The sequence below is a fragment of the Hakea prostrata genome, chromosome 1, assembly GCF_041222555.1.
Source record: "Hakea prostrata isolate BN-2017 chromosome 1, UWA_Hpros_2, whole genome shotgun sequence".
NCBI classification, from domain to species: domain Eukaryota; kingdom Viridiplantae; phylum Streptophyta; class Magnoliopsida; order Proteales; family Proteaceae; genus Hakea; species Hakea prostrata.
The window spans coordinates 80,123,134-80,146,676 of record NC_142600.1 but is presented as its reverse complement, the minus strand read 5'-3'; the positions used below and the strand labels follow the sequence as shown (position 1 = coordinate 80,146,676).

The 23,543-nt window shown below is 37.4% G+C and overlaps 1 protein-coding gene and 1 pseudogene across 4 annotated transcripts; one reads left to right on the top strand and one right to left on the bottom strand.

The window, feature by feature from the left end:
* Nucleotides 1–245: 245 nt before the first annotated feature.
* Nucleotides 246–6,670, bottom strand: LOC149030402 (E3 ubiquitin-protein ligase SINAT5-like). The gene is made up of 3 exons (XM_089142699.1): nt 6,007–6,670; nt 1,520–1,906; nt 246–1,081 (listed from the first exon to the last, which is right to left on the bottom strand). The coding sequence occupies exons 1-3, from the start codon at nt 6,193–6,195 to the stop codon at nt 719–721; spliced, it is 939 nt and encodes a 312-aa protein (XP_088998825.1). The 5' UTR covers nt 6,196–6,670; the 3' UTR covers nt 246–718.
* Nucleotides 6,671–13,812: 7,142 nt separating this feature from the next.
* Nucleotides 13,813–17,838, top strand: LOC149030401 (aspartyl protease family protein 2 pseudogene; annotated as a pseudogene). Of its 3 annotated transcripts, XR_016171270.1 has the most exons (3): nt 13,813–16,056; nt 16,180–16,381; nt 16,972–17,838. The product of XR_016171270.1 is annotated as an aspartyl protease family protein 2 pseudogene, transcript variant X2 (transcript). The 3 variants fall into 3 exon arrangements; XR_016171271.1 differs by lacking the exon at nt 16,972–17,838 and having other exon boundaries at nt 13,813–15,836; nt 16,180–16,959; XR_016171269.1 differs by lacking the exon at nt 16,972–17,838 and having other exon boundaries at nt 16,180–16,959.
* Nucleotides 17,839–23,543: the final 5,705 nt, after the last annotated feature.

Here is a 23,543-nt window from a genome sequence, read left to right as displayed (position 1 = left end):
TTGATGGGACTTAATTATATGGCTTTAGTCAACGATGCTAATTTTTCACTTTTTCTTTTTAAGTAAGAAATTGATCATTGAGATATACTTGTTCCAAGTTCTGACACCTCTACTGCTGGCTGCTCATTACTTCCTTGGTCACACTTCCTTTGCGTCACCCTGTCAAGGTTGAGGGCACTTGCAGATACATACATCTCATGAGCGAAGGTGATGCCACAGGCACGAACTATCAAAGTTATTACTGCTATATGTTAGAAAAGAGGGTCTTGTATAATTCATTTAAATGTACTCTTGATGGAATACCAGCAAGTTTTACAAGTAACCACGCTGCAGTCACAACTTCAGGACTTCCACTGCCTGATTTATACAATTGTTCTCCTATAATAGAAGTCAGAACTGCATTTGCCGTAGATTTAAATACAAAATATAGTACCAAGGAGAGTCTCAACCAAATGAAAATGAGTTTAATCCAAGCTACTACAGAATAAACCTCCAACATCCATATATCTTTCAAATTCCCCAGTATCTTGTACATAATTAAGTTAATAGGAAAGTTGACACACATACAAACATGCACAGAGAGAGACAGAGACAGAGAAAGACGAGAACTTCGGAACTTGGACGCAGTTGACCAAGAACCAGCAAAAAACTTTGGTCCCATGAGTCTCAAAACTACAACGAAAATGGTCTGCACACCCAACATGATACAACATGAGTTTCAGCTACAAAGATTAGGAATACACACCCCAGCATCTGGGTTCTGTTGTTCCTTCCAGATACGCCCCGTAACTCGTAGTTTCAATTCCTTCCTGTCACCACCAGAGAAGAAAAGTGCGATGTTCCGCTGGATAATGAGGCCATCATGACTGTCCCTGACCTTCCTGTGGCTATCACGGATGCTCCTTGGGGTGCCCTCCCATATGAGTTTACGGCCATTTGTCCCTACCTCTAAACTGTAGCAATAGTTCCGTGCCTCATTTTCATCTCCCATAAAACGGAGAAATGCCATGTACACAGGAGCCATTCCAAGCTGGAAGGCTTCAAAGTGTAGACAGAAGTACTGGCCAAAACAGTTGAAGACCTACAACAAGAGAGACATGCCCATCAGAATCACTTTACGACAGAGACCAGAATCTAGAATGCAACTAAGACAACTGTGTCTCTTCGGACAACCAATAGAATACAACTAAAACAACTCTCTTCCGACAACCAACAGATTGAGCATAACAACTGTTTCATAGTTCCATCTCTGGCAAACTATCCATGCTTGGTGCTGTATAATTCATTTCGATACGCATTTATTGTTTCTCAACAGTGGAACCGTAGAGCCACATCTCCAAATCTGCACTATGGAGTGAATGAAAAGATGGAGGTGGGGTGTGTGAGAAGCCACAAAAGCTTCTTCCCTAGAACTTCTATCCTTAACAAACAATAGATGGTATGATAAAATTGGTCTACACAAATTTCTGTCAACATTTCTGAAATCTAAACTGATCGTTAAAAAGAACACCATACTTACAGTAAGCATCCAGGTGGCATTTTCAACTTCACGGGGATTAGACTTGACATATCGATGGTTGAATGTGCATCCAGTGTGCATGTCAACCTTGTGGTCATCCCTCAGATGGGCAACTAGAAAGGGGATATCCCCCATGACAGAGCACTCAGATCCAGCATATGGGCAGTTGTATGGTCTAAAGTTACACTGTGCTTCATGCTTGAGCTTGCTGTAGTAAGGGAAGATCTCTGGGCAGCCGAGGGAGCAGTATTTGCAGGGTAGTTCAAGCGACTCAGCCACCTTCTCTAAAGCTAAACACCTGATGTCTCCGAGTTCCTGTCTACAAGTGGGGCATCGATTGTGGACCCTTGTTTTACAGGTAGAACACAGCGTGTGGCCATTGTGGCACTGCAAAGACATTATTTTGTGAGAATGCTAATTAAATGTTTCCTTACCAAGCCATGAAGAGCAGAAAGTACATCAAAGAGTATGATTACAATATAAAAACCATATCTAATAAGACACCTTCAAGTTAGCAATCCACACACCCACACCTATTCACCTCACATTAGGGGTCTTCATCTTCACTGAAATCACTAGTTAACAATTAACAATAATTTGAGTTGAATTTTTATTCTCAACAATTGAGAGGTCAGTGAAGAGTGTGATAATAATCCAAGTTATAATCAGAGATATGAGAAAGATGTAATCAGCCACTTCTGATTTACAGGATATATCCAAATTAGCTTAATGATATGTTCCAATAATCCCTGTGAGATACCTCCGTTGGACATTAGTGAGCTGCCATCACCATTTAAACAAATATGGATTTCTTAATCAAAAATGTGTTTTGAGAACCAACAAGACCACCTTCCCCATTTAATAAGCAGTTTAAGTTTTCTACCATGATTTCTACCAAAAGTTCTCATACCAAAAGTTCTCATACACAGCATTCTTGAAGATGGCCAGTAGATGGGAACTCATACATTGATGGAACCTAACCCTCCAAGCAAAGTCGGTCGCAAGCTCTCTCATGTTAGGATTTAGGAATCCCACCCAAACTAGATGTAACAAAAACTAGATCCAGCTGCGGAAATGTCACACGTCTTTGTCCAACCTGGAAGTCCTGGACCCCATCCAAATAATGGACAAGATGGGTATGTTTGTGTCTGATGTGATTTGTCTGAACTGTTGTATTTAACGTTTGTCCTGAAGGATAACTACTAATGAGGTGATAAGACAGCCAGATCAAAATTACCATCTTCTCAAACAGAAAAAAGTTGCACACTTTTTTTTGGGGTGATTTCCGCAATCGAGAGTATCAACTTCTAAAGCCAATGGGACCACACATGTTGAAAGCCTAGAGAAGGCAACAATCACTGTTCCCGAATTGTTCCTTAAACGCTCAAAATCAACAGTCCTAGATTACAAAGAGAAAATCATCAATGTCTCCGTGTGGTTCTCCACAACCTAGTAACCATAAAGGGAGAAATAGGTAAGTCAAAGACTGACAATGATATGAACCAAAATTATAGTAAAGTCTGACCAAAACATGGTGAGTAGGCAGGCTCATCACACTACTATATGTTAATAATATCTCAGATGGAATGCTTTGCATTTTAGAAATAAGAACTCATGGATACAGGACAAGATTTTTGGACAATTTTTTTGCAGTGAAGGGGAATTGCAATTTCATGAGACATTAATCATACAAGGAGGCAAGCCCTTTTACCAAACTTAAGAGGTCCCTAAGTGCCGGTGGCACTATCCAATGGGATAAAATCGACCTTAGGGTGGCTATAGAGGTTCTACAAACGACCAGGTTTGGCTCTTATACCAATAAACAGAATCTGAAAATCATGATTGTGGATCCCAAATGCAGGCACATAGTGATCAGATCTGAGATAGAGGAAGCAACTGTTTTGTATAGAATAAGAAAATATTGATCATCTTGTGAGGAAGAAGAAAAGAGAAGAGAAGAAATTAGGTTTAGGATGCCAATCCCATATGCACCACTAACGTCACTAAAACTCTCTGATCAAATCGTCTTTATTGAATGGAAGCTGCATTGCATATATAAATAGCTATTGAATTCCTAGAATGACGCACAAACTCAATGAAGCATACTACAAATGGAACTTTATATATTAAGTATTCTAATCCTGTGTACTAACTACATACCTACTTTATGTGCCTCCTAAGCTTGAGCAAAGACCTCCCATATGAGATTAATGTCTAATGCAGTATCATCAATGTCTCTCAGTTATATATATATATATATATATATATATATATATATATATATATATATATATATATATATATATATATATATATATATATATATATATATATATATATATAAAATAAAAAAAAAACCAACAACAAGAAGAAGAAGAAAGAACTTCACAGTGAGATGAATAGATGATCTTCAACACAATCACAAATATTCTCTTTGACCAAAAAGTCAACAATCAAATTTAATTGGTTCAATCAAGACATCAACCATTGAAAGTTTTTCAAACAATAATTGGAGCTAATTAGTCTTCTGCCCTGAGTGGCTCATCTTCTTGTTCTTCCACCCACTGTCAACAACTGGGATCAATTTATGAACACATATGATCAGATGTGATCAACAATTTATTCTTAAATTCTTAAACTATATAAGTTGTCAATAAGTTTCTTCGATGATCGTTTCAACCAATTCTAAGTTCACTTTCATTAGTTAATGTTGATGGTGACTAGCAAAAATGAAGGTAGGATCCATGGTCCTAATAGCCAGGTCGAGCTCTGATACAAATTGATGCAATCTGAAAATGCACGTCATGGATCTTTAGATGGATGCAATCTCAATGATCAAATATATTATCATATATGAAATAAAAGAAGCAACTGTGTTATTTCAGGAAGAAGTAGGATCAATGGTATTGAAGAAGGGAAGAAATCAGATAGATAGAAGGCAAGGAGAAAAGATAAGATACAGAAGAGAAGAAATAAGGTTTGAGATACCAACCCAGTATGCACCCCTCCTCTAAAGCACTCATATTCTTTACTCAAATCCTCTTTAACTCATGCGGGTGTATTACATATATAAAGACCTTCAAATTCCTACTCAATCACTTAACTAATCCCATGAATGGAATTTGTTGCCACTTGATGGGCTTATAGACTAGGCCCATCAGAATGACACCCAAAATTAAAAGGCCTAACCTATAATGTAATTACTCAAATGTTACTTCCACCCATTAGACTGCCACTAGCACCATATGGTCCCTCCAAAGTTTGAGCAATGATCTTTGTATATGTGATAAATGTCTAATGAGACTCCTTCACTGAGTTGAGGAATTATGTTAAAGAAATGCCACAGGATTCAAACCGAAAAGCAAGCTCAATTGGGAAGCAATCGCATGCCAGAACAACCAATAGATAATTTAACAACTAGACAAAATATCATTTATTTACACTTAATCAAAAATAGATTGATAATTAACTAACCCTCTGATCAACATCACTGATTATGCTGGACAGACCTAAGCATATATCAATCAATTGATAACTTGACCAAACACAAAATACTTAAACTCAACATATCTCATGCAGTGAAAATTTTGAGCCATGGTTTCTGAATAGCCCTGAAGGAGTATCAGTCACATTACATCTTAAGCGAGGTACATGAATTAAGAGACGAGGAGGTTATCATTTCACCAAACATCAAACAGGTTTGGAAAAACTAAACAACAAAAGGACCAGAAAATTTTCAAAATGCACCCATATATTTGAGTGAGCATTTTTATCTAGCCAATTCCAGGTAATATTAAGTTAAAGATACTGCAATTCTCCTTCCCTCTCCAATAACTTATGCTATGAATCCAAATGGACCATAGAATTTATCATGGATACTCCACCGTTGCAGACAATGAGAAAGGTGAATGGGCAAAATCAAAACCTTACGATATGTACCCCAAGTCAAAACTTCATCTAGAATAGGTAGGACATTTACCCTCCATGGAATCAGAAAAACAGGGGTTTCGTGGGGGATGAAATATTGAATAAAATATCTAATAACTGAGCAACAAGCACCCATCACAAAGAGCCCAGGATTGTGAAGTAACAGGCTTGAGACCTACTTCTCTTTCAACCCATATGACATTCGAATCCCAGGGCCATATGCCAGAAAAGCCAAACAATCAAATACCGGAGTGGAGCATAAACTAATCTTAGTGGAAATAATCATCAAACCCACGTCCCTTTTCTACCGAATTTCGCCACAAATATATGAAGTTGGACAATCAATACTCCAGTCCCGACCAGAGTTAGCAGGCGGCTAGAGTTTTAAAACCAAATTGAAGCAAGATCCAACCTTTAATCAAAATAATTCTTTCAAACACGGTTGTCACAATCAGATCAAACACAATACCACAAGTGCAATCTTAGAAACAGTAAACCACAAAGAGAAAGATACACTAAGAGAAGAAACTCATTTGCCAAAATGAAAGAAAGAAACAGACCTGATGGATGGGTGGGTACATAGAATTTGTGCAAACAGGGCACTCGAGCAACTCATGGACGCTGGTGGCAGGAGAAATCGCCGGAGAGACGATATTGTTATGGGGCTTTGTCGAGAAAGGGTGATGATGGATCTCTTCCTCGTCGGTCCCATCCAAAGAGGAGATACATTCAATGCTGTCCAACTCCATTCATACAAAGGGATAATGCAGGAAGGGTTAAAGAACTATAAAACAATGGCCGAATCGTTGACTCGTTCTTCTAGATTTCTTCTTTTTCCTTTTGATCCTTCCCCCTCTGTTTCACTCCTTCCTTCGATTTTCTTGGAAGATGATGAACACCAGCAGCAAACAAGAGAAGAATAAAAGGAAGAGGAAAAAGAGGGGGAAGAGGGGTCAGGGTGGAAATCGAAGCGATTCAAGCGAAATGAAGAGCTCGATCACAATCGAAAAACTAAAACCGACCCCTCTTCCCTCTTGAGAGAGGTGCCTTTTCTAGTTGAATCTGCCTGGTTTTGCAAGATTTCAGAGATGAATCGCTCGCCGTCGGAACTTGAACTAGATTAATCAAAATCGAACGGATTTCAGACATGAGAAAGCAAGCGAATGAGATCCCATTTGAAACTTTCGATATAAGAACCCTTTATCATGGACACTAAAAACAACTGCTAGGAATTCAATTAATTTTTTTTTCTTTTCCCGTTGTAATTAACAAAAGAAAAAGAATATACTTCTGAAAGACTGTGATAAAGTCATATACGGCTGGCTGTATAAAAATACAGTATTTATACACAAGGTAGAATTATAATAATACTTAAAAAGTGGTGAATTACATGTATGTCCTTTGAAATTGTATAAGTTACATATATTCCCATGTGAAAGAAAGAAAGAAAAAAATATTTAAGAACCATCTTTATCTTTGGCTTATGTATTAGCATTTTACCTTTTCTCACTTTTATTTTCTTCTGTGTGGGGTCTGTTCTCTTAACTCTATATTCTTTAAACCTTTTCGACTGGACAAGCTTCTTTCTAATTTCTGGACCCTACATGATAGTTTATTAATTAACATACAAAAGGCCTCCCATGAATCATCTAGAAACATTCCATAGAAAAAGAAGAAAAAAAAGAGGAAAAAGAACCATTAGAAGCGTATAACTCTAATGAACTTGTCATAATTCATGATAAAAATATTTTATTTTTTCTTAGATCCATTGTCCTGTTTTTAAAAAACGTATAGTTCTGTATCGAGTATTCTATCGTTTTGGCTCATGTATTTTAGCATAATTCAATGGAGAGACGTATAGAGATGTATCGTATCAGTTTGATCAAATATGGATACGTATTGACTAGTATCGTATAGCATCATAGAATACTTTAAACCTTACTCTCACTAAAGACAAGACAGTAAAGATCACTAATCCTAGGATATGCATAATCAAACTCAGGACTTCACACTTTCATAAACGATCATCTCTTGTCAATTCAATTACTTTTTCAAAAATTTTTCAAAATAAGATGTCTTTAGAGAAGTTTCCATCATGGATAACTAGCGATGATCAGGTGTTTGAGCTCAAAGATACGCTACAGAGGTCATACTTCATAGCTAACCATGACATACAGACTAAATAAGGTTCTTAACCCCCCCCCCCCTTTTTATATACATAGAAACTCCCTTATTAACTGCAAGTGTAATTTTTCAAAGATATATATCTGAACAAAAGTTTTATGCTATGTTGACAAAATTAGAAGAAATTTGTCATTTAAAACCATAAGATGCATTTCTAGAATCTTTTAATTGATCCTAGTCTTGTACTTAACAATCAACTTATGTAAATCTTCTTCAAAGTATACATCAGATTAAGAGAGGACTTTTCATTAAAATAAATACTTTAATTTCATCAAAAAGAGACTAATCCTTTCCTCGTACTTACCACCCACATTGGGGGATACTACACATTGTTGAGAATATTTTTCACTTGAAATCTTTGTTTTAGGAGTATATTTTGGTGCATTGTGTTAGGGAGACTAATAGGTGCGCGGATTTTTTAGCCGATTGACAACGTCGGACCAAGAAACTTTGTTGGATCCTCTCTCTTTGCCTGCTCAGCTCTCTTAATACGTTGTAGAAGAGCGACAGGGTCGTAGGTTCTTTATAACCTAATCCTGTATTATTGTTTGTATTCTATTAATATAAAGTCTCCTTTTCTTCAAAAAAAATAAGTAAATAAGAGACTAAGAGAGGACCAATCCAGATGAAAACAAAAATACAGAACTAGGTCATGCTTTTCTTCTTTTCTTTTTTTAAATTGGTTTGACCAAGTACATGGTATTCAAATTAGTAACGTTGACACAGAAGTAATATAGTACCATATTTGGTATGGATGGGTATTTTATTTGAAATTTGTAACGTTAACGTTGATTTGATCTGATATGGTACCAATACTTTGAACAATGAGTTTGACTCCCCTTTGTCTAGTTTCAATAAGCAGAAATGAAGTATTATTATAGAACACTATTCTCCATCTTTGTAATGGAAGAATGAACATATTACTTTAAAGCCACAAGTCTAATTTCTCCTTCTAATGATGAAAAATACAAGAATTAAATTCCTCCAACTCTTGAATGAATTGTGTTGCTCCAAAAACTTATCTGTCATATAAGTCAAACTAACTTATAAAACAGTCAGGGAACGCCTCCAACGAGCAAGTTAGTAGAAGCTCACAGAGTAGAATAAAAAGGACTGCAAAGCTCTGAAAGTAGATTAAAATATGTGTACTTGATATTGCGAGTTAATGAGGTTTATATAGGTGTTCGGTAATTAACTTAGCCGCCCAATCACCCCCTGCAAAGTGCTTGCTGACCATCAAATCTAGGGTATTCCTATCTTTGACAATAGTTGAGTCCTTTTGGGACACGATGACCAACCCTGCTTTCCCTGCTCTTCTGGAAGTCCACTCCGGAATTCTAGGAGTAATCAATTACAACTTTGCCAAGGCTTTTCCTTTTCGTCGACCTGACAAATTCCTTGGATCCACCGGATCTGGTCCAGTTTGGCCCGACCATTCTCTGGTCTGACCTTATCAAATTGGAATCACCCAAGCTTGAAAATGCTTTTCTTTCTATATTTGTTTTGGCTTTGTCAAACCCTAAGTCCCCAAGGTTCAACAATAAGGGAAGGGAAGAAGGATCAAACATGGTTGGAGCAACTTTTGCAATTGTCCATCTGTTGCTTCTCTCTCTTTTCTTTGATTAAAATATTTAACCTCAAAGGATTGGCTGAGTTGGCACCCTCTAATATGTTACCACTCCTCGAGTTGGGAGGAGAACAAGAACCTCTTATGCTCGTACATCATATATAATTTTCCAATATGACAAGTAAGAAATTGCGGCTAATCTAGCCCCACCTAGGTACCAACAATCTCAATCTCCAACAACAACCCTGAACTCAACCAACCAAAATTTATGCAAATGAGACTAGAAACCAGAAAGATTTTAACCCACCCACCAAGCCTTTCATTAAGAATGGGTAGGAGAGGTAGAGGAACATAGCTCCCTCAATCACTTAGTGGAAAGTGGCCATACTTTCCGGCCAAAATCGAAAGGGCTTTCCTGGCTAAGAGATCTGCCATAGTGTTGGAACTCCTAGGTACATAAGAAGGTAAACAACATTCAACATTTTCACCAATAAACAAGATGTCTTGAACCAGCAGCTCCATGGAAGTCGGCAGTGGCTGCTCTCCCTTAATGTATCAAATGAGCTGGTTGCAATCAGACTCAATTAAAATGGAATCAAACCCATTCGATAACGCTTCCAAAAGACCAAATCTAAATGCCACCGTTTCTCCTTCCTTTGCAGAATTAAATTTCCCAAGGATCAATGCCACCCAAAGGGAAGTTCCTTCATGATCCCATATGATAATTCCTTCTCCTCCCTTCTTCGACCTCTCCATCCATGTAGCATCTGTATTAATTTTAATACATCCTTGAGGTGGAGGTTCCCATTGGTATTGGGCTTCATCTTCTTGTAGTTCTGTAGTAGTGGATGACATTCTTTTTTCCCTTTGACTCAGCCAATACTTTGTTGCTGCCATATTTGTTGCCTCAATAATCTTTGTTGGCTTCCAGATTCTTTCTCCTACCACCTAGTCATTCCTTCCCTTCCAAAGCCACCATGTGATGAAAGAACTCTAGCTCTTCCCAACTGTGGAGTTTTGATGATGAGGGGTTTTCCTTTTCCCCTATTTTTTTTCGTAGCACTTGAATTTTGTAGGCTTCCTTAACAGAAAAATTACTTGTTTTGTCCCCTCCCCTCATACTAGAACATCAGGCAATGGGAATAATGCCAACCTAATGCTAAGGATTGCTATAGCTTCTGCCAGTGAGAACCATATGAGAATATCATTGCTCTTTCAAGTTTTAGTCTCTTGGTCCACCAAATCACCCACCTTAGAGTCCTACAATCCTCATGTTTCTAAGAACAGATCTTGAAAATTTTCAATCCGGGCATCCATGGATCCTTCCAAGCATCAATGTGATCCCCTATACTTATCTTTCATATTAGCCCTTGTTTTAGCACCTCCCCACCTTCAAGAATACTCCTCTAAGCCCATGATGGATTGTTCCCTACTTTAGCTTCAAGATAAAGAAGAATTAGGGAAGTATATCTTCTTTGAAAATTTTGCCCATTGAACCTCGTTACTTCAAGAATTAGAGCTGTATTACTTGATCCTTCAACCCAATAAAACACAATAAAGTCCAGCCTATTCTAGATCTTAATGGTGGCACTGCACGCTTCCACCGGTGGAATGAGTGTCATCGGGTTTGCATTAATACCCAACTTAATTATTTTCCTTTCAACTAAAAACTCCTAGACTATCATTTATGCATACACCCATAGATTCATGAAAAAGGTTACTAGTTGGTTACTTGCTCCATCCTTCCCATGGCCAAGTTTGGAATCTTCTATCCGTCTAGGTAGAGATTTGTATTCCTTTCACACGTTTCCATCACTTATTGGAAGGGAGGCCCACCTCTGAATTCTAACAAGATGAATTAAAGGTAGGATATCAGTGAACCCCTTCTTATTGTGTGGTGAAAAGACGTGAGTGGAGGATAGACCTCTATCTGTTAGGGTAGAACATCAAACTCTCTCACGGCTTGCTGGCAACAAGTGGGTGCCAATTACCTCCAAATGAACAACACTAGAAAATTAGTTTTTGTCAATTCAACCTAAGACCCAATTACAAGGTAAAAACACTGCCATGTACCAACTTAACTTAACCACTAAACTTCAAGATAATTTATTGCCATGTGTCATAATCCTAATGGTTAATCGTAGAAAATTACAGTATTGGTAATTCTAGAATATGTGAATCTTGAGCTTTAACCTCGTGGAGCTTCAAAATGCAAATCCTCTCCACGCAAGTAGTTCTTTTGCCATCCCTTGCCCCTCTGCATGGCCTACTAGTGGTTGCTTGGTACATGGGTAAGCCATTTGTCACCCATCTGAAGAGTAGGCGATGGACGAACGAGATTTTTGTTTGTGCTTGCACGAATATTTGTCAACGAAGGCGTGTTATTATGACACTTGTCACTAAGTAATCTCAGGGCATATATTTGTCAACGAAGGCGTGTTATTATGACACTTGTCACTAAGTAATCTGAGGGCTAAGATGCTAAGGTGTTTTGGTAATCACAGATGTTAAACAAACAAACTCTTATAAGTTACAACAAATCAACAATTCACCTCCAATTAAATGAAATTAAAAAAAAAAAAAAAAAAAACCCTTCTTTCACAATTTTTGGAAAACATGACAACAAGTGAAGCCTACCTTGCTTCTATTCCTTCATCATCTCTAATGCCTAATGAGTAAACCCATCTTCTTCATCTTGGTTGTTGATCAATCGAACAAACCCTAGTTCTATTACTAAGATGGATCTTGTATGGGCAAGTCTTAAAATCCAGAGAAAATAGAGTAACGTGGGTTTTCTTGTTTATGAGTGACGAGGCGGTTGGCCAGGGGAAGGAAATTACCTAGGATGCGAGATAGGGAATTCTTAAGTTGTTTGATAAGGGAAATGGTAGGGGGGGTTTTGGGAAAGAGAAGACCCTTTTGAATGTAATGTGTGGAAATCCTGGATATATCCCATGGATTCAACTGTTGATTGTGTTCTTCTGAAATGCTCTCTGGTTTTGATGGAGCATCTTATGTGATAAACAAACTAATAGGGTGATATAGCCAGTCAATGCCTATGCTTGTCTTCTATGTTAGTGTGAATATTTTCTAGGGTTTAGGGAGCTCCCTAAAATTTTCCCAATAAGCACCATTACAAGGGACATAAAGAAGCAATTATAATTGTTTTTCCTAAGAGTAAATAAATGATTATTGCAAAGAGAAAAAATAATAGATTGACTCCAAACTATTGAATTGAGTGACTACGACTAAACAATCTCGAGTTAACATGATAATCTTATATCATTCTTGTTCAGCAAGAAACAATCGCTACAATCAAAATCATCTCTAGTTATCTCATTTAATGCGATTCCCACTTAATCAAGTAATCTCTAAGAACAAGATGATGAGAATATCGTCCAAGAGTTCTAGGCTAAGAGCATTGAGCTATGATCCACTCAAAAATACTTATGACTTGAAGAATTTTGTGTACATCAACCAAATTTTTATTTTTTATTTTTTAATTTTTGGTGAAAGGCTTTGAAGAAGATGGATTCGTCGAAAGGATTTGCAAAAATGAAAATAACAGGTATAAAGAAATGACGAAGAATAAAGCCAAGGTTAGGGTTTAGTTGAATATCTTATTCCCCACAAAAGAAGCCCTCTTTTGTGAATTTGATTTAATTGGATATATATATATATATATAATATATATATATATATATATATATATATATATATATATATATATATATATATATATATATATATATATATATATATATATATATATATATATATATATATATATATATATATATATATATAAAAAAATATATATATGTGCTGTTGGTAGAGTTTGACCCCGCACCCCTCCACTAAGAAATGATGCTCTTAATCATCTTACTAATTTTCCATTTGTGTAATTGAATGTGACTTATTATATAATAATTTAAACAAATTATACCGACACCCCAAAATAAAGACCTTAAAGCAGTGATACTCTATTTTATGTTTGAAAAACACAAACGCTTCAAAATTGAATTTTCATTGGACACATTAAGTTAATTTGCCATTGAAATGGTTAAATTATTGATTATTTTTTTAAAAAATTTAAAAAATCTCTACCAAAATAAAAATTTTAAAAATCAATGATTAAACGGTTTTCAAGACAAATTGGATTAATGTTTTCAATAGGAGGCCGGCACCCCACACCCCCAACACACAAAAAAAAAAAAAAAAAACGCCCCCCAAGTTATCTTTGGGTAAATGGAATGCGAATATAAGCGGCGGAGATAATAAAAAATATAAATATTTATTTTTTCAAACATAAAATAGGATGTCAATGTCCATTTTGGCGTGTTGGTTCAATTTAAAGTTTGTATGTTTTTTATTAAAAAAAAAAAATTTTGTATGTTTAATTACCAAATTACTTAGGAACAGTTGTCACGACAACACGCGCGCGGACGATTTCCTCGCATGCGCGAATAAAAACCAGGCGAACAGGGTGCCCGGCGGAGAGAATATTTACTAGTGAGACATGCGTACATGGGGGGCCCATCTTATCCTTTTAAATGCACGCGCCTGTCTTCTTTTTCGTGTGTCATTGGTGCACCAAGTTCACTACTAAACACTCCAAATTAAATAAATGCCCCAGCCACTGCATGCTTTCTTTCCATAGTTACAAAACCCCGTCAGATTTGCTTATTTTCTAGGGATCCAGAGAGGCTCGACTGAGAGTGCCAAAGCGTTGCAGCACTCTACTGAGGTCATTCTCATTCTCGGGGTGTGGGTGTGGGTGTGTTTGCGTGTGTCTCTCATTTCCCTCCATAGATACTCAGAATGGTTCTGGGTTTCTGTAATTATCCATTCATGGAATCAAAGCTGAAAGTATTTACCGTCTTTGTGTTCCTTGTAGTCACTTGCATTGCAGTCGGTTCTGCAAATTCGCTTCACTACCAAACCCTAGTAGTAGAGACTCTTTGGAGAGCTCGTACTCAAAGTCACGATCTCTCATGGAGCGAATCTTCATTGTCCCAACTTGAAGCCTTTGAAACAAGCATGGAAAACCTAACTGTTCGCTTAGAGCATAGAGACGCTTTATCCTTCAATGCAGCACCAGAAGATCTCTTTAAGCTGAGGTTGGAAAGAGATTTGGCTAGGGTCGAAACCCTCTCGACCATGGCAGCTGCAGCTGGATCGAGGAATGCCACCGGCGTTCACGGCAAGGACTTCAGCAGCTCCATTATTTCCGGCTTCACTCAAGGTAGTGGAGAGTACTTCACGCGTTTAGGTGTAGGTACTCCTCCCAAGTACCTCTACATGGTGCTCGACACTGGCAGCGACATCATTTGGATCCAATGTAAACCTTGCCGTAAATGCTATAACCAAACAGATCCAATCTTCGATCCCAAGAAATCTGGTTCTTATGCTGTCGTACCTTGTTCGTCGCCTCTCTGCCGGCGACTTGATGCTCCCGGTTGCAGTCAGCGGCGGTTTTGCCTCTACGAGGTCTCCTACGGCGACGGATCTTTCACTGTCGGCGTTTTCTCTACTGAAACCCTAACCTTTCATGGAGCTAAAGTGGAAAATGTAGCTCTGGGATGCGGCCACGATAACGAGGGTTTGTTCGTCGGTGCTGCAGGTTTGCTAGGGCTCGGTCGAGGAAGAATGTCCTTTCCTACTCAGACTGGGAGTCGCTTTGGTCAGAAATTTTCTTATTGTCTTGCAGATCGCCAGTCGTCGGCGTCGAAACCCTCATCGGCTATTTTTGGTGAATCCTCGGTGCCAAAATCGGCCGTCTTCGCTCCTATGCTCACGAATCCCAAGCTCGACACGTTCTACTACATCGAACTCACCGGAATCAGCGTCGGTGGTTCGCCGGTGCCGGAGATGAAGGCTTCGATGTTCAGGCTTGACGCCATGGGCAACGGTGGCGTTATCATCGACTCGGGCACCTCCGTGACTCGGTTGACTCGCCCGGCTTACATAGCGCTCCGAAATGCATTCCGACGCGGAACACAGTTAAAACCTGGGCCTGCGTTCTCGTTGTTCGACACGTGTTATGATCTGTCTGGTAAGTCGGTTGTAAAGGTTCCAACGGTGGAGATGCATTTTGGAGGTGGGACCAATTTGGTATTGCCGGCCTCGAATTATCTGATACCAGTAGATAATAACGGTACATTTTGTTTCGCGTTTGCGGGGACAACCACTGGGTTGTCGATAATCGGCAATATACAGCAACAAGGTTTTCGGGTAGTGTTTGATGTGGCGGGTTCTCGGATCGGGTTTTCTCCCAATGAGTGCTCTTAGACATAACACACGTGGCCCTTCATGTGTATCATCTGGTTGAGGAAAGATTACCTTTTTACCCTCATGAATGAAGTTTAAAATTTTGGAGATGAGGTTCTTACTTGTTAGCAAACAATGGGAAAAACTGTGCAGAAGAAAAGGTGTGCCGTATGGGATTAATTTTGGAGTGTAAGACTGTAGAAGAGTGATTTACTTATGAAAATGGTTTGATTTGCAGAAATTTCTGCAGAATACGAATCCAGGAATGGTTGTTTGTGTGTTAGTTTTTCGGCAGGGTTCTGAATTCTGATGCAATGTCTATAAAGCAGGAAGAAGACCAGGTGATGGGAGATATGGCTAGTGTTGCAGGTATGTTGAAGAGTTTAGGGGTTCTGTGTGTTTTTCTCATACATTATGGGCTATTGACTAGGGATGATGTTGAAGTTAAGGGTTGAAATTTTTGGGAGAAGTTGGATTCGTTTGTATTAGAGTGTGCTTGTATTAGTTCTGTCGATATATTGATCGAACACTTTTCTTGAGTATGCTTATTATCAAATTGCCCTTATTGAACCACCACTATAATTAAGAGGTAAGTTTTGTAAATTCATTTTTTTTTTTAATATAGTTAGAATCCAGAAATTTCTTGAATAATCTTTTGATTCATTGAGTGTATTTAAGATTCATAATTTATATTTCGGTCACATTTTTGTAGGACTCAACTGTGGAACAAGAAAAGTTACACTGCTTAATGGGTGGAAAGGATATTATGCATCTACATGAGCTGTTCTGGATGCAACACAAAGCCATATGAATGTGATTTCATCAACGAAAGGTCACTTCCAGTGATTAGCCGTTTATGGCTTTAATGCTGATTACTAGAAGTGCGCTCTTAGCTCTTGGGAATTCTTCACTGGGTATAGTTCTTCCAGCCTCTGTCCTGTAGTGTTAGCACTAGTTTTTGTTTACATTACTAAAATCTTTCTCCGATGGGATGGTGAACACTAGGAAAGGCATACATTGCCATAAGCCAACTAGCCAAGGGTTATTTTTATCAAGAACCATGAGTGTATGGTTTTCCAATTGTGTGTGCAAACTACACACACCCTGAGATTCATGCTTTGCTATAGATGCATTTGCAGATGTTTTGTACGGAAGCGTTTCTCTAATAGGCATGATTTAATGTGGATGAATGGAATGCATAATGGCTTCTTAGCTACATGGATGTATGATGTAGCTGTATCCTTTAGGGATCTTTCCCGAGTGAATCATCAATTGGCTATTCCATTTTACCATTGATATGGATAGAGGCTTTTCAAGCCTCCAGGTTCATGGGAACACACCAGTTGATGGATGATGTATACTGTTATGAATGTAATTTTAGGAGATTAGCAGAGAAGGGAGTTAGAATTTAACTTCTTGTAAAACTCTTACTCTTTTCTATTTAAATATAATGAAACCTCACCTCAGAAGTAAGTTGATTGGGGTTTTTTTGCTGTGGATGTAGGCTTCACAATGAATGTCGAACCACATTAATTCTTGAGTTCTTGTGTGAATGTTTATGATAAATTCAACATGGTATCAGAGCAAGATTCGATAGATTGTTGTCGAGTTATGTGGAGATCTAGAATCGTGAGAAAATATGTGGCAGGAGAACAATGAAGGTTTTGATTGATTGGTCAAAGGTACGATTTTAAATACTAGAATCGTGACGTTTATTTTATTTATTTTCCTTTCTTTTCTTTGTGCTTTGTTAGATCAGATAAAAAAAAATTTGCTTTTTAATCGTTAAAATAAAAAAAAAAGAAGGACGGAAGAAGAGATGCCTGTTTTTGGATATTGTTTTTGAATTTTTTTTAAAAGAAGGTTGTAATGATTAATTTTATGTAATCCATATTTTTTGTGTGAGTGGAAGGAACGTGGGAAGAGAAGTGATGAAAAAAAAAATTCGATGGAAGGGGAAAAAAAAAAAAAAAGGAAAGAAAGATATTTTATTTTATTCAAATTGGTATTATACAAGTTGTTTCCATAGGATTTTGTGTGAATGTGTTTTGCTCTATTGGTATATGATATTATGGGTTCTTACAGAGATCTTCTCATGGCAAGTTCTTTAGCAATACAATACTATCTTGGAAAAATTATATCTTTACTGTAAAATTTCATTCAGTCTCATGTTACTACTCTTGCTCTATTTACTTTTCAGAATTTATTTATAGTAGATTCGGGGCAAATTGACAATATGTGTCGATCTACCACTCTTTTGTCTGATTTGAGCACTGATAAGTTACAATCTTATCCTCCTATTACTGTTGCCAATGGTACTACTGTCTCAATCCAAGGTCAAGGAACATTGAACTTATTTTCAACCAAGACTGATTCATTATTTGTGCCATCATTATCTGGTGAATTTGTTATCGTTAGTAAAATTATTTAGAGTTTAAATTGTAATTTGATTTTTTCAATGGACAAAGTAGTGTTCCAAGACAATTTAACAAGGACAATGATTGGTGAAGGTAGACTGCAAAATGGACTCTATATGTTAGATCCTACAACTAGTGCATTGACTTCTATGAATAATCAAGAGAAATCTCAACTTTGGCATTGGCGTATGGGTCACCCTTTTGATAGGATTTTACGATCTTTAAATCCTGATTTATTTTTAATTATACTGGTTGTGATGCCTGCCATTTTTCCAAGCAACACAGAATGTCGTTTCCACATAGTATTAATGTTTCAAATGCATTATTTGATCTAGTGCATTTTGATGTTTGGCATTCTCCTATAGACTCTAGAGATGGATTCAGATATTTTGTTTCATTTGTTGATGATAAATCTCGGGCTACATGGTTGTATTTATTGTCTTCCAAAAATGAAGTACTACAGATGTTTCAAGAATTTTACCAGATGGTTTTGACTCAGTATCAAACTCGCATTAAAGTTTTGCGAACACATAATGGGACAGAATACACCAATAGGCCATTTCAATCATATCTCAAAAGTTTGGGAATCTTACATCAAACTTCATGCGCAGGCACTCCTCAACAAAATGGGATTGCTAAGCGCAAAAACAGGCATTTACTTGAGGTGACTCGATCTTTGTTATTTCAAGACTTATTGGTCAGATGCTGTAAGCACGAGTTGTTATTTAATCAACCGTCTACCCAGTACAGTTTTGAACTTTAAGATACCTTTAGAGATTCTATATGATCGTCCTATCGTGATGTCTCATCTTCAAGTTTTTTGTTGCATTGTTTATGTTCATGCCCAGAGGTGGTGATAAACTTGATCATCGTGCTCGCAAATGTGTGTTTTTGGGATACTCCTCTACTAAAAAGGGTTACAAATGCTTTGACCCATCTACTGGTAAACTTTTTATTTCACGGGATGTGTCTTTTGATGAAACTCAAATGTTCATCTCTAACAGAAATCAAACTCAAGGGGAGCTAGATTACTGTGAATTTGTTCCTATCCCATTACCAATTATTTCAGACAACATGTCTGTAAGGGGTGATGCTAATGAAGACAATGTTATGGGCGACACCACTGAAGGTAGCACTATTATAGGTGATGTCACTGAAGATACTGACGAGAATCAACATGGTGAAGCAATTACAAATGTACCTATTGTAGAAAATGATACAGTTGAAACTATAGCGCAATTACCAATTCGCAGATCTACTCGGGTCTCTTAGCCTTCAGTAAGATTGCGTGAGTTTACCACTTATCATACAGTTAAGTATCCAATCCAATCTCATATAAGTTATGATAATATCGCCCCTCAATATTTTGCATATTTTTCGGCCATTGAAGACTATAAGGAGCCGACCAATTTTATTGAAGCTAAAAATTCATCTAAATGGGTGAAAGCTATGAATGAGGAACTAGAAGCTCTTCATAAAAATAAAACATGGGATATAGTACAACTCCCAAGTGGCAAACATCCAGTTGGATGTCGTTGGGTCTATAAGACCAAGTTCAAGAGTGATGGGACTCTAGAGAGATATAAGGCAAGGTTTGTTGCCAAAGGATATACTCAAACATATGGAGTTGATTATAGAGAGACATTTGCTCCTGTAGTTAAAATGAATACTGTAAGAGTGTTGATGTCAGTTGCCATTAATTGTGAATGACTACTTTTGCAAATGGATGTGAAGAATGTCTTTTTACAGGGAGACTTACAAGAATAAATTTATATGAAAATTCCTTTAGGCCACCCATTAGAAAAACAAGATGGATTTGCTTGTAAATTAAAGAAAGCAATATATGGCCTAAAGCAATCACCACGAGCATGGTATGAAAGTTAAGTACAGCTCTTATTAGATTTGGATTCACTAGAAGTGGATCAGATTCCTCCATGTTTGAGAAGAAAACCTCTACTGGCACAATAGTAATTCTGGTATACGTGGATGACATTGTAATCACTGGAGATAATCATGAAGGAATCAATACCCTCAAAGAATATTTGAACAAAACCTTTGACATCAAGGACTTGGGACAACTACGATACTTTTTTGGAATTGAAGTTGCTAGGTCTAGTAAATGATTATTCATCTCTCAAAGGAAATATATTCTTGACTTGTTGAAGGAAACTGGCAAATTGGGTGTGAAACCAGCCAACACACCTATGAATTACACTTGTAAGTTTACTAATGATGATTCTCCATTGCAGGATAATAATTGTTTTCAAAGGATGGTTGGAAAATTGATTTACTTGATCATTACTAGACCTGACATTGCATATGCAGTGAGCTATGTCAGTCAATTTATGCATAATCCTACCAAATGGCACATGGAATTGGTTAATCATATACTACGTTATCTGAAGTCTTCTCCAGGAAGGGGCATTTGCATGAAGAATAATGGACACACAAACATTGAAGGATATGCCGATGCAAATTGGGCTGGCAATCCTACTGATCGAAGATCAACTACTGGCTTTTGTGTATTAGTAGGAGAAAATTTAGTTTCTTGGAGAAGTAAAAAACAAATGTTGTCGCTCGTTCTAGTGCAGAATCAGAGTACAGAGCAATGACGTCTGCCACTAGTGAATTAGTCTGGATTGGTGCCCTACTTCAAGAATTGGGGGTGTAAGGTTCTAAAAAACCCATGAAGTTGTTCTGCGACAATCAAGCGGCTACACACATTGCCTCTAATCCGGTGTTTCATGAAAGAACTAAACACATTGAAGTTGATTGTCATTTTGTTCTTGAAAAGGTTCAGGATGGAACTATAGAAACCCCTTATGTAAGAACTGAAAATCAGTTTGCAGATGTATTCACCAAAGCCTTGTCAAAGGGATTGTTTCAAATTGCATTGAGCAAGTTGACCTCAAATGATGTTCTCGATCCAACTTGAGGGGGAGTGTTATGAATGTAACTTGCTAGTCTCCCAACTCTATAAGGAGACTAGCGAGAGGGGGGAGTTAGAATTTAACTTCTTGTAAAACTCCTACTCCTTTCTATTTAAAGATAATGAAACCTCGCCCCAGAAGTAAGTTGATTGAGGTTTTCTTGCCTTGGATGTAGGCTTCGGATGTAGGCTTCACAATGAATGCCGAACCACGTTAATTCTTGAGTTCTTGTGTGAATGTTTATGATAAATTCAACATATACTGAAGCACTATTATGCGCACTATTGCGCTCAAGCACTACTACGTCAATTGTGCATCTCAGGTAATATGTCACTCGGGCTAATCTTCCATGTCCAATGATAGGTTAGTAAAGCGGTTAAAGGCCCAACCTCCCACAGGAAGGGTGCGTGCAAGCTGGCCCGGATGAACCTCATATCCAAAAAAAAAAAATCCAAGCTATTGTTTTAGTTTGGTAAGGTACACGAGCATTATACTTTGTTGCAGGCAAAATTAATATCTGAGGAATGAAAAAGAGCAAATAAAAGTGTAATTTCTATGGCCAAATCTAGGTTTTCCGCATAGGAAACGGTGAGGACTATGCTTCCACATCTCCTCTGGCAACATAGATGCTCAATCTAATGGCAGCATATTTTTTTGATTATGGGTTTTCTTCTTCTAGGTACTTTCTGCTTCAGAAATAGTGTGGTAATTTTTTTTTTTTGGTAAACAACAATCTTATTCAAGGCGGGTGGGGGGGTGGGGGTGAACATAATGCCACCAACCACTCAGTGGAAATCGGCCATTCTTTCGGGCCCGAAACCGAAAGGGCCTTCCTGGCTAAGAGATCTGCTATTACATTAGAACTCCTAGGAATAAAGGCAGGAATACAATGCAGAAAGTTATCCATTAAATAATAGATATCTTGGATCAAGGGTTCCACTATCATCGGGGGATAAATCTCACCTTACAGTGCGGTAATTGGCAGATGCAACAACGTAAATATGGTGTATATCCTCCAGTTGAAATCATTTCAGCAGTAGGGAATCATCTAGAGTTTCAAATAATGTGATACATCACCCATTTCATAAACCCCTTACTACTATTGTCACTGCAAAACTACTAGACATGATATCCTTCAATTGATATCATTTCAGTAGCATAAAATCATCATATGGGGTTTTACCGGTTAGAGAAGTTTGGTTTTGCTGTCAACTTCAGATCAAGACGACCCCCCCCCCCACTAGGGTTTCTAGTCTTATTTTGTGATCGAATAAATTCTTCTTTGGGATAATTATTGTTGCCCCGGTTATAATTGAATGTTTAATGTCTATTATGCCCTTTTATAATTAAGAATGCCAAAGATAATATTATCCTCATTTAGCAAAAAAATCATATGAAATAATTTTACACAGTAAATACAGGCAAAGTTGGAGGTTGAGTTAGTAATTTCAAAAAGTATCGGGGATGAAGTAGTAATTAAGCTATAGTACAAGGGGGCAATAGTAATTATCCCTTCTTCTTTTTAATGTTGAACCATTGTTTGTGGTAAACTAGTACATCCAATTCTAAAGTTTTGAACTAATCCATTGAACTATGACAAATTGCAGCACGTAAGTCTAGCCAATTTCTTTATCCTATTACAAACAACTATTTATAAACCTAAAACCCCCAAAAATAAAATGATAGAAAATAGAAAATAAACAATTACATCTTCATTACTTTGTCCCTCCACTGTTCTTACACTTGTCACTTAACCATCATACATATCCTTAACTATGTCTACGTATTTACTTGCGACCCTTCTTTTCTGTGGTACTCGCCAAATTAACGCTCTAGGAACTCTATTATAAGCTTTTTCTAAGCCAATAAATATCATATAAAGGTCTTTCTTACACTCTCTATACCTTTCTATAAGTATCTTAATTAGGTAAATAACCTTCGTTGAAGACCTTCTCGACATAAACCCATGCTAGTTGTCTGTAATTGTGGTTCAATGTCTCAAACAGATTTCAATTATTTTCTCCCATAATTTCATTATATCGCCTATCGTTTAATGCTCCTACCAGTTATTACAACTTTGGATATCTCATATATTTTTGTAAATTGAAATCACGATACTTCTTCTCCATTTATTTGGCATTTTCCCTATACTCATAATCTTATTAAACAACTTAGTTAACCAAACTAGCTCGTGGGTTTCTAAGCTCTTCTATACTTCTATTGGAATTTCATCAGGACCTTGTGTCTTGCCTAGTTTCATCCTTCTTAGTCATCAAACTCAAGAGCAAGTTATGTCCATCGAACCTAAGGTCTTAAAGTTCAAGGTCTAAGGCAATTACAAATAAGGTTAACCCCCCTTCCTCTTAAGGCCTTTCTCTCCAATGCCTTCTCTAGTGCTCTTGGTCTCTCTTAAAAACAATTTCCTTCTTGGTTATCGAGAGGGACACTTACACAACACTTTACATAGAGTGCTATTATAAATAAAGAAGAGAATCTGGAGGGAAGTTGTCTTTAGGAGAGATGAAGAGCACTAGAGAAGATATTGGAGAGAAAGGCAATGATGCCTTAAGAGGGGAGGGGGATACCTTTGTTTATGGTTACTTCGGACCTTCGAGACCTTTGGAATCCACAGGCTTTACTTACTCTTGAATCCAACTGTTGACGTCATGAACAATGGTTGTTGACATTTAAGTTTATTAATTTGGACTAATAAATGATTAGCCACAAAA

What these genes read in the sequence shown, in the direction of transcription:
- LOC149030402 (XM_089142699.1), bottom strand. Translation starts at nt 6,195, where the DNA reads ATGGAGTTGGACAGCATTGAATGTATCTCCTCTTTGGATGGGACCGAC. An exon ending in TGTACCCACCCATCCATCAG is followed by an intron (nt 1,907 to 6,006) that starts GTCTGTTTCTTT and finishes ATGTCTTTGCAG; the next exon opens with TGCCACAATGGCCACACGCT. An exon ending in ATGCCACCTGGATGCTTACT is followed by an intron (nt 1,082 to 1,519) that starts GTAAGTATGGTG and finishes CTCTTGTTGTAG; the next exon opens with GTCTTCAACTGTTTTGGCCA.